Below are 13,193 nucleotides of genomic sequence, written 5' to 3' on the forward strand. Positions count from 1 at the left end.
CAGGGGTTAGTCAGTGTCAGGGGTTAGTCAGTGTCAGGGGTTAGTCAGTGACAGGGGTTAGTCAGTGTCAGGGGTTAGTCAGTGTCAGGGGTTAGTCAGTGTCAGGGGTAAGTCAGTGTCAGGGGTAAGTCAGTGTCAGGTCAGGTCAGGTCAGGGTTAGACCTAAGTGTCAGTGACTAACCTCTGTCACTGACTAACCCCTGTCGCTGACTAACCTCTGTCGCTGACTAACCTCTGTCACTGACTAACCTCTGACACTGACTAACCTCTGTCGCTGACTAAGTGTCAGGGGTTAGTCTGTGACAGAGGTTAGTCTGTGTCAGGGGTTAGTCTGTGACAGGGGTTAGTCAGTGGTTAGTCATTGGTTAGACAGGGGTTAGTCAGTGTCAGGGGTTAGTCAGTGGTTAGTCATTGGTTAGACAGGGGTTAGTCAGTGTCAGGGGTTAGTCAGTGTCAGAGGTTAGTCAGTGACAGAGGTTAGTCAGTGACAGAGGTTAGTCAGTGACAGGGGTTAGTCAGTGACAGAGGTTAGTCAGTGACAGAGGTTAGTCAGTGTCAGGGGTTAGTCAGTGTCAGGGGTTAGTCAGTGACAGAGGTTAGTCAGTGACAGGGGTTAGTCAGTGACAGAGGTTAGTCAGTGACAGAGGTTAGTCAGTGACAGGGGTTAGTCAGTGACAGAGGTTAGTCAGTGACAGAGGTTAGTCAGTGACAGGGGTTAGTCAGTGACAGAGGTTAGTCAGTGACAGAGGTTAGTCAGTGTCAGGGGTTAGTCAGTGTCAGGGGTTAGTCAGTGTCAGGGGTTAGTCAGTGACAGAGGTTAGTCAGTGACAGAGGTTAGTCAGTGACAGAGGTTAGTCAGTGACAGGGGTTAGTCAGTGACAGAGGTTAGTCAGTGTCAGAGGTTAGTCAGTGTCAGAGGTTAGTCAGTGTCAGAGGTTAGTCAGTGTCAGAGGTTAGTCAGCGTCAGGGGCCAGAATCATCAACAGTTTTTTATTGTGTTATTTTTCCATCTTAAAAATATCCCTAAATTACGGCACATGCTTTCAATGCAAAATGTTGATCAGTTAATTGATGCATTCTTAAGATCTAGATTATTGTAATGCTCTATTGGGTGGTTGCCCTGCTGGCTTAATAAACAAAGTCCAGCTGGTCCAAAACGCAGTTCTTACTAGAACCAGGAAGTGAGACCATATTACCCGGTTCTGTCAATACTTAACCCCAGTGGGCCTACACAACAACCTCTACAATCTGTAAACGCAGAGACAGAACGGGATGATGAATGCGTAAAACTGCGATGCATATATCGCTTAGGACGCAGAACATATCTATATTAACAGCATCAGTCAGTGTCTGTGATGTGAAGAGCCGAGAATGTCATGATATTCCCATGAGACAATCACAACACACACACACACTCCTAAATCTGCAGTACACTGGAAAAAACCCAGTGTAAATTAATTACATCGAAACAGCAAGTAACACGTTGAATTAAACTTGACATTTTGAAGTAGAAAAGAGTGTTTTCTTCAATAGTCTATTCACAACTTACAGTGTAAGTTTCAAATCAAGCAACTATAAAACAAAACATTTCTGTGAAAGATGTAATTATAATGTTTTGTTTTAAGACAATGGCAATTATTCTACAATTACAATCTTACAAAGCACTTCTAAATATAACATTTTGATTCATACACTGGCAGAAATGATGCTCTTCCTACATTCAAATATCTAAACATTCTTAAATCAAGACAGAAATACTGCCTCCCCAAACACCTGACAAACAAATGGAAAGAAACAAGCAGAAAGGAGTGCTAAAGTTTATTGCAAAGCACATGAATTCATCTGTATGAGGTTATATGGAAACAATGAGCCACGCCGCCCTGAAATTACAGTGAGAAGAAATACTGCGGCTCGCACACACGCTGGTTATGTGGCATGGCAGTGCGAGAGACGCTCGGCCTCCAAATGACAATCATACGTGAGCTAATGAGAAACTCAAGCCTTCGAGCTCAGGCAAGAGTGTCATGATCCGCATTTAAAACATGTCAAAACCTTGCAAGACTTTCAAAGGCCCGTGCGAGATTCTTGGCAGCTCCATATAAACGCCGGCGAGCTCCAGCGAGAGTCAGGCACCAGGAGAAACCTTGGAGAGCACAAGCGGAGAAAACCGAGAATAGACATGAGAGGTACATCGTATTCACAGAAGAGCCTGAGCGTCAGCGGCTCCAGCCGGATGAGGGTCCAGAGCCCGTCGCCCTCCCGATGCCGAGGCTCCTCGTACAGCCGCGGACGGACCGGGTTCCAGGGCCAGGCGGTGGAAGTGGCCACCGAGATCCATCAGCACCAGGCCAACGAGAAGGAGGAGATGCAGGAGCTGAACGTGCGCTTCGCCGGATACATCGAGAAGGTCCAGGCGCTGGAGCAGAGGAACGCCACGCTGAGGGCCGAGCTGGAGTCCCTTCAGGGCCGCTTTAAGGGAGGACCCACTGGCCTCGGGGACGAATACGAACTGAAGTTTAAGGAGATGAGGGACCTAATCGAAGCCCTGACCGCTGAGAAGGGCGCGGCTGACATAGAGAGAGGCTACATCGAGGAGGAGGTGGAGGTCTGGAGGCTCAAGCTGGAGGAAGAGCTGGCCATCAAAGGTGAGGCTGGAGATGATGTGCTTTCCAGGACAAATAACAACCAATTGAATTAAGATAGTGTTGTTTTCTAAAATAATATGGTTAAAATTAGAAAGAAATATGTCAATGGGGTCGTCGGAAAAAATAAACGTAACCCTCCTAGTTGGGCATCAAACAATCGAGTGAGGATTAAACACTAACAGACTTTCAGATCCTTCCGAACAAATCAAACTAAACGAGTCAAACTTCACATGCTATCAGAATTATTGTAAATGCGTGTTTCCTAGTCGGAAATTACCAGAGTTTCTTAGTCGGAAATTTCCAATCAGAGTTTCCTAGTTGAAAATGCCTAGTCAAGTCAGCTTTATTTATATAGCGCTTTTAACAATGCAGATTGTCTCAGAGCAGCTTCACAGTGTTAAACAGGAAAATAATGCAGCATAATTTATTCAGCTGTATAGCCATTCTGGAGAAAACGCTGATGTCATCAGTTCATTTCAATTATCATACAGTGACAGTGTGGGCTTTACATCAGTAATTTAGTTTATATGGTTAATTTAGTTTAATAATTAGATTTATTTGGATATTTAGTTGAAAATTTAGTGTCCCCAACTGGGCAAGCCAAGCCAGAGGCGAATATTAAAGTGCAATATTCGAAAGATCGGAGGCAACACACCGGAGACGGGTTTATTGAGGATGACATATCGATTTAACAATTATTAAATAGGAATATTCGAACAATCGGAGTCATCACGCCGGAGACGGGTTTATTGAGTCAGTTGACCCTAGTTGAAAATGCCTAGTCAGAGTTTCCTAGTCGGAAATTCCAATCAGAGTTTCCTAGTCGTAAATTCCAATCAGAGTTTTCTAGTAGGAAATTTCACATGAATGACCTGTCAAGTTGTACTGGAAAAAGAGTATGAAAAAAAAGTTATCCCGATTTTTGTACAAAAAATCAACTCTCTCTGTAGATCAAATGTTCATAGACCAAACAGTCGAAAATTGAAAGAGTTGAGCCAGTCAGAACTCTAACATACAGCCTCTACTGCATGAATAAAACATTTATTATGTTTATTTATATAATGCCCTCACTCATGACCTTGATGAATCGACTCCACAGAGGAAGCTGAAATCATCCCAGTTTCCCAGTAGTAAATAGGACTTGAGAGGTCCAACTAGGAAACTCCAACAAGCTCCAACTCCTCTGAAGTTGCAATAAAATCAAAGCCATACGTCTAAGCAAGCTTTGCTCCACATTTGAAGTTATCACAAAAATTGAGCCGCTAAAAGTTTTTAAAGTAGCAATTTTGAGTGTTTAAGCTTTCGAATGATGATTACTAAAATATGTGATAGAGAATAGTCTAAATTTTAAGTCGTCAAAATTTGAAAAAAAGAGTTGAGCCGGTTTGAACTCACACAGCCTCCATTGCATGAATAAAACATTCATTATGTTAATATAACGCCCTCACTCATGACCTTGATGAATCGACTCCACAGAGGAGGCCGAAATCATCCCAGTTTCCCAGTAGTAAATAGGACTTGAGAGGCCGTTCAGGTCCAATTTTTGACTAGGAAACTCCAACTAGGAATTTCTGACTTGGAAACCCAAACAAGCTCCAACTCCTCTGAAGTTGCAATAAAATCAAAGCAATACGTCTAACCAAGCTTTGCTCCAAATTTGAAGTTGATATCACAAAAATTGAGCCGCTAAAATTTTTACAGTAGCGATTTTGAGTGTTTAAGCTTTCGACTGATGATTACTAAAAGAACTCACACAGCCTCCATTACATGAATAAAACATTCATTATGTTAATATAACGCCCTCACTCATGACCTTGATGAATTTACTCCACAGAGGAGGCTGAAATGATCCTCCGCGAGTTCCGTCAAGACGTGGATAACGCCACGCTGCAGAAGGCCGACCTGGAGAAGCGCATCGAGCAGCTGGTGGCGGAGATCGAGTTCCTGAAGAAGCTCCATGACGAGGAAGTGGCCGACCTCCTCAAGCAGATCGAGGAGTCCAAGGTGACGGTGGAGCTGGACTCCGACAGACCCGATCTGGCCGCTTACCTGCGCAACATGCGGGCGGAGATCGAGGCCGTGGCGGCCCGAAACGTCCAGGAGGCGGAGAAGTGGTACAAGGGCAAGTTCGACACTCTGAAGGTGCAGGCCAGCAAACACGAGGACCAGATGAAGACCATGAAGGACGAGATCAGCACCTTCCACAACCAGGTGACCGACCTGCAGAACCAGATCGACGGCCTGAGGGCCCGGAACGCCGCTCTGGAGCAGCAGCTGGAGGACATGGAGGGCGCGCACCTGGACAAGGCCGGCGCGCTGGAGGACATCATCGCCCAGCTGGAGAACCAGCTGTGCGAAACCAAGATGGAGATGGGCAAATACATGGCCGACTACCAGGAGCTGCTGCACATCAAGCTGAAGCTGGACGCAGAGATCGCCACCTACAGGAAGCTGCTGGAAGGAGAGGAGAAGCGGCTCGGCATCTCCATCGTCGAAGGCCTGTCTGGAGTGGCGGGTGAGTTTATTCCCTTTAGGATGCTCCGGTTCACTTATTAATACACTGTAAATCATCATTCAGAATTAGTCTGCAGATTTGAGTTGATAGATTTCACAGGACACAGACTTCCATCCAGTCCAAGGAGATCAATTATGAATTAATTAATTTGTTTTCTAGTACAAACATCTACTTCTTAAATTAAGTTTATGTTTAAAACAAGAACAAATGTCTGCCAATGGAGTCTTAATTCAAAGGGAAAACCAGATTATTTCTGACTTGGAAACCCCAACTCCTCTGAAGTTGCAATAAAATCAAAGCCATACGTCTAAGCAAGCTTTGCTCCAAATTTGAAGTTGATATCACAAAACTTGAGCCGCTAAAAGTTTTTAAAGTAGCGATTTTGAGTGTTTAAGCTTTCAGATTGTTATTATTATCATATTGTTCTTTCTTTTTAGCAAAAACTTGTTTTCATTAAACAAGTCTTTATATCTTCAGTCATTTCGCTTCTCAAGTAAATGCATCATGATTTAAGAATGTTTCAGCGTTTGAGATTTTGCTGATTTTTGAACATTGATTTCATTTTTCCTAGCAATCCGTTAAACACCAACAGACTTTCAGATCGTTCAGAACGAATCCAACTCACGCCGAGTCAAACGTGCTATCGGATTTATCGTAAATACGAGTTTCCTAGTTGAAAAGTCCTAGTTGAAGTTTTCTAGATATTAAGACTTGTTTAATGAAAATTCCTAGAAATTTCCTAGTTGGAGTTTCCTAGTTAGGATTTCCCAGTCGAAAATTCCTAGTTGGAGTTTTCTAAATATTAAGACTTGTTTAATGAAACTTCCTAGATTTTCCTAGTTGGAGTTTCCTAGTCGAAAATACCTAGTTGAAGTTTTCTAGATATTAAGACTTGTTTAATGGAAACTCCTAGAATTTCCTAGTTGGAGTTTCCTAGTCAAAAATTCCTAGTAGGAGTTTTCTAGTTGGAAGACATGTCAAATCGTTTTTACCACTGTGAAACTCAGAGATAGTTGTCAACGAATGACATGCTACTTTTAATTAAAAATGTAATATCAAAACATTTCCCAATAAGATTTCCCCAAGAAATAATACGTAAGAATAAACGTTGCATGATTCCTATTCTTTTGGACAAGAGGGCCTACATGTACAATTTCTGACCAGAAAACTCCAACTAGAAGTTTCCAACTAGGAAACTTGTATTTATGATAATTCTGATATCACATGAAGGCAGCACAAGTCTTTCTTGGGGAAATCTTATTGGGAAATGTATTGATATTCAATTTTGCATCACATTCGTTGAGAATTATCTCCGAGTTTCCCAGTGGTAAATACAACTTCATGTCCAATTTCCAACTAGGAGATTCTTACTAGGAAACTCCAACTAGGAATTTCCAACTAGGAGATTCTGACTAGGAAACTCCAACTAGGAATTTTCGACTATTTTTGATCATTCTGATAGTCCATGAAAGCAGCACAGGTCTTCGAAAGCTCTTGCCAACTGCAGTCGTGTGTTAATCCTGTTTAACACTGTAAAGCTGCTTTGAAACAATCTACATTGTTAAAAGCGCTATATAAATAAATTTGACTTGACTTAATCCGATGTGTCTTGATTCCCCAGCAGTGACGGAGGAGAGAACCACATCTGTGTCCCGTACTGTGGAGACACACACAGCTGTTGCCTGAGGACTGAAGACTCAAACCCACTAAACCTGTCCCGCTAAACTAGCTGAGTTCACTGAGGCGGAGTAAACTGTTGCCTAATGTCAAAGAACGAATGTTACCAAGTACTAAATAAAGCTTGAGTTCACTGCACACCGTCTCTGTTGATTCCTGGAGTTTCTACATTAGCTGGTTTCTAGCCACTGTCGTCTTTGGCTTCATCAGAGTTAAAAAATCATTTTACAAACATTTACCTGTTTATTGTGTAAAGCACTACAGAAAGAAATGTGCCTTGACATGTATAAAGGCAGTTACCCCAGTGATAGTTCATTTAACCTGCTAACTCTGATCATAGATCTGACCTTGGCTGTAGTTCAGGAATGCTTTGGAATACAGACCTCAGGTTGCATGAATGAAACACTTCAGAACAGTTATAGAACTTATATTTTAAACCACAAAAAAATTGCTGAAATTGCTATAAAACCAGACACTGAAAAAATCTGACACCATTGAAATTATTGCAAAACTAAGCTTTCTAGTCGGAAATTCCAAGTTGGATTCTATTAGGAAATTGGACATGAACGCCCTCTCATGCATATTTACTAATGATACTACTTTGTTTTATACACAGTGATGCTGCCTTCACATGCTATTGGAATTATCATAAATATTAGTTTTCTACTCAGAAATTCCTAGTTGGAGTTACCTACTCAGAAATTCCTAGTTGGATTTCCTAGTCATAAATTCCTAGTCTGAGTTACCTGCTCAGAAATTCCTAGTTGGAGTTTTCTAGTCAGAAATTCCTAGTTGGAGTTACCTACTCAGAAATTCCTAGTTGGATTTCCTAGTTGAAGTTACCTGCTCAGAAATTCCTAGTTGGAGTTTTCTAGTCAGAAATTCCTAGTTGGAGTTACCTACTCAGAAATTCCTAGTTGGATTTCCTAGTCATAAATTCCTAGTCAAAGTTACCTGCTCAGAAATTCCTAGTTGGATTTCCTAGTCATAAATTCCTAGTCAAAGTTACCTGCTCAGAAATTCCTAGTTTAAGTTACCTGCTCAGAAATTCCTAGTTGGAGTTACCTGCTCAGAAATTCGGTGTTGGAGTTACCTACTCAGAAATTCCTAGTTGGATTTCCTAGTCATAAATTCCTAGTCAGAGTTACCTGCTCAGAAATTCCTAGTTGGATTTCCTAGTCATAAATTCCTAGTCAGAGTTACCTGCTCAGAAATTCCTAGTTGGATTTCCTAGTCATAAATTCCTAGTTGGAGTTTTCTACTCAGAAATTCCTAGTTGGAGTTACCTGCTCAGAAATTCCTAGTTGGATTTCCTAGTCATAAATTCCTAGTCAGAGTTACCTGCTCAGAAATTCCTAGTTGGAGTTACCTACTCAGAAATTCCTAGTTGGATTTCCTAGTCATAAATTCCTAGTCAGAGTTACCTGCTCAGAAATTCCTAGTTGAAGTTACCTGCTCAGAAATTCCTAGTTGGATTTCCTAGTCATAAATTCCTAGTCAAAGTTACCTGCTCAGAAATTCCTAGTTGAAGTTACCTGCTCAGAAATTCCTAGTTGGAGTTTTCTAGTCAGAAATTCCTAGTTGGAGTTACCTGCTCAGAAATTCCTAGTTGGATTTCCTAGTCATAAATTCCTAGTCAAAGTTACCTGCTCAGAAATTCCTAGTTGAAGTTACCTGCTCAGAAATTCCTAGTTGGAGTTACCTGCTCAGAAATTCCTAGTTGGAGTTACCTACTCAGAAATTCCTAGTTGGATTTCCTAGTCATAAATTCCTAGTCAGAGTTACCTGCTCAGAAATTCCTAGTTGGATTTCCTAGTCATAAATTCCTAGTCAGAGTTACCTGCTCAGAAATTCCTAGTTGAAGTTACCTGCTCAGAAATTCCTAGTCAGAGTTACCTACTCAGCAATTCCTGGTTGGAGTTACCTACTCAGAAATTCCTAGTTGGAGTTACCTACTCAGAAATTCCTAGTTGGAGTTACCTACTCAGAAATTCCTGGTTGGAGTTACCTACTCAGAAATTCCTAGTTGGAGTTACCTACTCAGAAATTCCTAGTTGGAGCTTTCAAGTCAGAAATTCCTAGTTGAAGTTACCTACTCAAATTCCTAGTTGGATTTTCTAGTCATAAATTCCTAGTCAGTTACCTGCTCAGAAATTCCTAGTTGGAGTTTTCTAGTCAGAAATTCCCTAGTTGGAGTTTAGTCGTAATTTCCTAGTCAGTTACCTACTCAGAAATTCCTAGTTGGAGTTTTCTAGTCAGAAATTCCTAGTCTGAGTTCCCTAGTTAGAAATTGGACACGAATGCTCAAGTTGTATTTGCTTAAAACTCAGAAATAGCACTTGTTACAAAAATATTGAACTGAAAGATCTCGTAATCATGACTTAGGAAGAGCAAGAATACAAAGGAGCAATCCTTCTCCTCTCCGCCATGTTTACAGTTTATAGCACATCCAACTCGGAAACTCAAGGATAAAAATTCTCAATTTCCCAGTAGTAAATACGACTTCACTGTTCAGGTTCAATTTCAGGCAAGGAAACTCCAAATAGGAAATTCCGACTAGGAAACTCCAACTTGTGAATTTCTGACTAGGAAACTTAGTATAAAATCAGAGGCATATGTCGAACCAAGTTTTGTTCCAAATTCGTAATCATGATTTAGGAAGTGGGAAGTGGGACATTTCCGACAGAACACCACAAGAACACACAGCAGCAATCGTTCTCCTCTGCCATGATTACGGTTTATGGCACATCCAACTCGGAAACTCGTGGATCAAAATTCCCAGTTTCCCAGTAGGTAATATGACTTGAGACCGCTCAGGGAATTTCCGACTAGGAAACTTGCAATAAAATCAAAGCCATACGTCGAACGGTTTTGTTGAGACCACACAAATTGAGCCGCTAAACGTTTTAAAAGTAGCGTTTCCATGATAATGCAAAGTCCAAATTCAAAACAGTTTTCGCAGGATTATTTTTGAGTGTTTACACTTTTGAATGATGATTACTAAAATATGTCAGGGAAAAAAAGCAATAAACCAGCACACAGACCGTTAAAAAATGAGCAAACTGGATTATCCCACAGAAAGAAAGTCTCAGAGTTTGCTTTTATTTCTCATAATGTCACGTACAAAACCTCCATCATCGAGTACTCAAACAGATGAAGAGCGCATGAGTGACATCACTTCCTCTTCTTCCTCTTGAGGGCCTTCCATTCTCCCTCCTGATTGGCCAGACTGCCGAAGAGCTCCTTCACCTTCCTCTTCCTCTCCGCATCCCTGACACACAAACACAACACCATCAGAGACGGGCACAGAGTTCAGTCACATGACCCATCAGAGACGGGCACAGAGTTCAGTCACATGACCCATCAGAGACGGGCAGAGTTCAGTCACATGACCCATCAGAGACGGGCAGAGTTCAGTCACATGACCCATCAGAGACGGGCAGAGTTCAGTCACATGACCCATCAGAGACGGGCAGAGTTCAGTCACATGACCCATCAGAGACGGGCAGAGTTCAGTCACATGACCCATCAGAGACGGGCAGAGTTCAGTCACATGACCCATCAGAGACGGGCAGAGTTCAGTCACATGACCCATCAGAGACGGGCACAGAGTTTAGTCACATGACCCATCAGAGACGGGCAGAGTTCAGTCACATGACCCATCAGAGACGGGCAGAGTTCAGTCACATGACCCATCAGAGACGGGCAGAGTTCAGTCACATGACCCATCAGAGACGGGCAGAGTTCAGTCACATGACCCATCAGAGACGGGCACAGAGTTCAGTCACATGACCCATCAGAGACGGGCACAGAGTTCAGTCACATGACCCATCAGAGACGGGCACAGAGTTCAGTCACATGACCCATCAGAGACGGGCACAGAGTTCAGTCACATGACCCATCAGAGACGGGCACAGAGTTCAGTCACATGACCCATCAGAGACGGGCACAGAGTTCAGTCACATGACCCATCAGAGACGGGCACAGAGTTCAGTCACATGACCCATCAGAGACGGGCAGAGTTCAGTCACATGACCCATCAGAGACGGGCACAGAGTTCAGTCACATGACCCATCAGAGACGGGCAGAGTTCAGTCACATGACCCATCAGAGACGGGCACAGAGTTCAGTCACATGACCCATCAGAGACGGGCAGAGTTCAGTCACATGACCCATCAGAGACGGGCAGAGTTCAGTCACATGACCCATCAGAGACGGGCACAGAGTTCAGTCACATGACCCATCAGAGACGGGCACAGAGTTCAGTCACATGACCCATCAGAGACGGGCAGAGTTCAGTCACATGACCCATCAGAGACGGGCAGAGTTCAGTCACATGACCCATCAGAGACGGGCAGAGTTCAGTCACATGACCCATCAGAGACGGGCAGAGTTCAGTCACATGACCCATCAGAGACGGGCAGAGTTCAGTCACATGACCCATCAGAGACGGGCACAGAGTTCAGTCACATGACCCATCAGAGACGGGCACAGAGTTCAGTCACATGACCCATCAGAGACGGGCAGAGTTCAGTCACATGACCCATCAGAGACGGGCACAGAGTTCAGTCACATGACCCATCAGAGACGGGCACAGAGTTCAGTCACATGACCCATCAGAGACGGGCAGAGTTCAGTCACATGACCCATCAGAGACGGGCAGAGTTCAGTCACATGACCCATCAGAGACGGGCAGAGTTCAGTCACATGACCCATCAGAGACGGGCAGAGTTCAGTCACATGACCCATCAGAGACGGGCAGAGTTCAGTCACATGACCCATCAGAGACGGGCAGAGTTCAGTCACATGACCCATCAGAGACGGGCAGAGTTCAGTCACATGACCCATCAGAGACGGGCAGAGTTCAGTCACATGACCCATCAGAGACGGGCACAGAGTTCAGTCACATGACCCATCAGAGACGGGCACAGAGTTCAGTCACATGACCCATCAGAGACGGGCACAGAGTTCAGTCACATGACCCATCAGACACGGGCACAGAGTTCAGTCACATGACCCATCAGAGACGGGCAGAGTTCAGTCACATGACCCATCAGAGACGGGCAGAGTTCAGTCACATGACCCATCAGAGACGGGCAGAGTTCAGTCACATGATCCATCAGAGACGGGCACAGAGTTCAGTCACATGACCCATCAGAGACGGGCAGAGTTCAGTCACATGACCCATCAGAGACGGGCAGAGTTCAGTCACATGACCCATCAGAGACGGGCACAGAGTTCAGTCACATGACCCATCAGAGACGGGCACAGAGTTCAGTCACATGACCCATCAGAGACGGGCAGAGTTCAGTCACATGACCCATCAGAGACGGGCAGAGTTCAGTCACATGACCCATCAGAGACGGGCACAGAGTTCAGTCACATGACCCATCAGAGACGGGCACAGAGTTCAGTCACATGACCCATCAGAGACGGGCAGAGTTCAGTCACATGACCCATCAGAGACGGGCAGAGTTCAGTCACATGACCCATCAGAGACGGGCAGAGTTCAGTCACATGACCCATCAGAGACGGGCAGAGTTCAGTCACATGACCCATCAGAGACGGGCAGAGTTCAGTCACATGACCCATCAGAGACGGGCACAGAGTTCAGTCACATGACCCATCAGAGACGGGCAGAGTTCAGTCACATGACCCATCAGAGACGGGCACAGAGTTCAGTCACATGACCCATCAGAGATGGGCAGAGTTCAGTCACATGACCCATCAGAGACGGGCACAGAGTTCAGTCACATGACCCATCAGAGACGGGCACAGAGTTCAGTCACATGACCCATCAGAGACGGGCACAGAGTTCAGTCACATGACCCATCAGAGATGGGCAGAGTTCAGTCACATGACCCATCAGAGACGGGCACAGAGTTCAGTCACATGACCCATCAGAGACGGGCACAGAGTTCAGTCACATGACCCATCAGAGACGGGCAGAGTTCAGTCACATGACCCATCAGAGACGGGCAGAGTTCAGTCACATGACCCATCAGAGACGGGCAGAGTTCAGTCACATGACCCATCAGAGACGGGCAGAGTTCAGTCACATGACCCATCAGAGACGGGCAGAGTTCAGTCACATGACCCATCAGAGATGGGCAGAGTTCAGTCACATGACCCATCAGAGACGGGCAGAGTTCAGTCACATGACCCATCAGAGACGGGCAGAGTTCAGTCACATGACCCATCAGAGACGGGCAGAGTTCAGTCACATGACCCAGATGCCACACTCACCTGCTCATGATGTCGCCCAGTTTCTCCCGAGCCAGGAATCGCGTGTCCTTCCGGATCTCCCTCAGCGCTCCCTTAAACTCACGCTTGTACTTGTGCTTGAGGCGCTCGCT

General features: G+C 44.5%; 2 protein-coding genes across 2 annotated transcripts in view; one reads left to right on the forward strand and one right to left on the reverse strand.

The window, feature by feature from the left end:
• Window positions 1-2,179: 2,179 nt before the first annotated feature.
• LOC307137140 (vimentin) lies at window positions 2,180-6,846 on the forward strand (the record flags this gene model as incomplete). The annotated part of the gene is made up of 3 exons (XM_079834622.1): window positions 2,180-2,645; window positions 4,480-5,160; window positions 6,782-6,846. 3 exons carry the CDS (start codon window positions 2,180-2,182, stop codon window positions 6,844-6,846), a joined length of 1,212 nt encoding a protein of 403 aa, XP_079690748.1.
• A 221-nt stretch (window positions 6,847-7,067) lies between these two features.
• Window positions 7,068-13,193, reverse strand: part of nop14 (NOP14 nucleolar protein homolog (yeast)) — a 45,402-nt gene continuing 39,276 nt past the window's right edge. The window contains exons 17-18 of the mRNA XM_079835741.1: window positions 13,084-13,193; window positions 7,068-10,108 (exon numbers count right to left, since the gene is read on the reverse strand). The exon at window positions 13,084-13,193 is cut by the window's right edge and continues 46 nt beyond it. Of these exons, the coding sequence (XP_079691867.1) occupies window positions 10,012-10,108; window positions 13,084-13,193 (207 nt within the window). The 3' untranslated portion in view covers window positions 7,068-10,011. The remainder of the gene's footprint in view (window positions 10,109-13,083) is intronic.

The sequence above is a fragment of the Gobio gobio genome, assembly GCF_949357685.1.
Source record: "Gobio gobio genome assembly, chromosome: 14".
NCBI lineage: Eukaryota > Metazoa > Chordata > Actinopteri > Cypriniformes > Gobionidae > Gobio > Gobio gobio.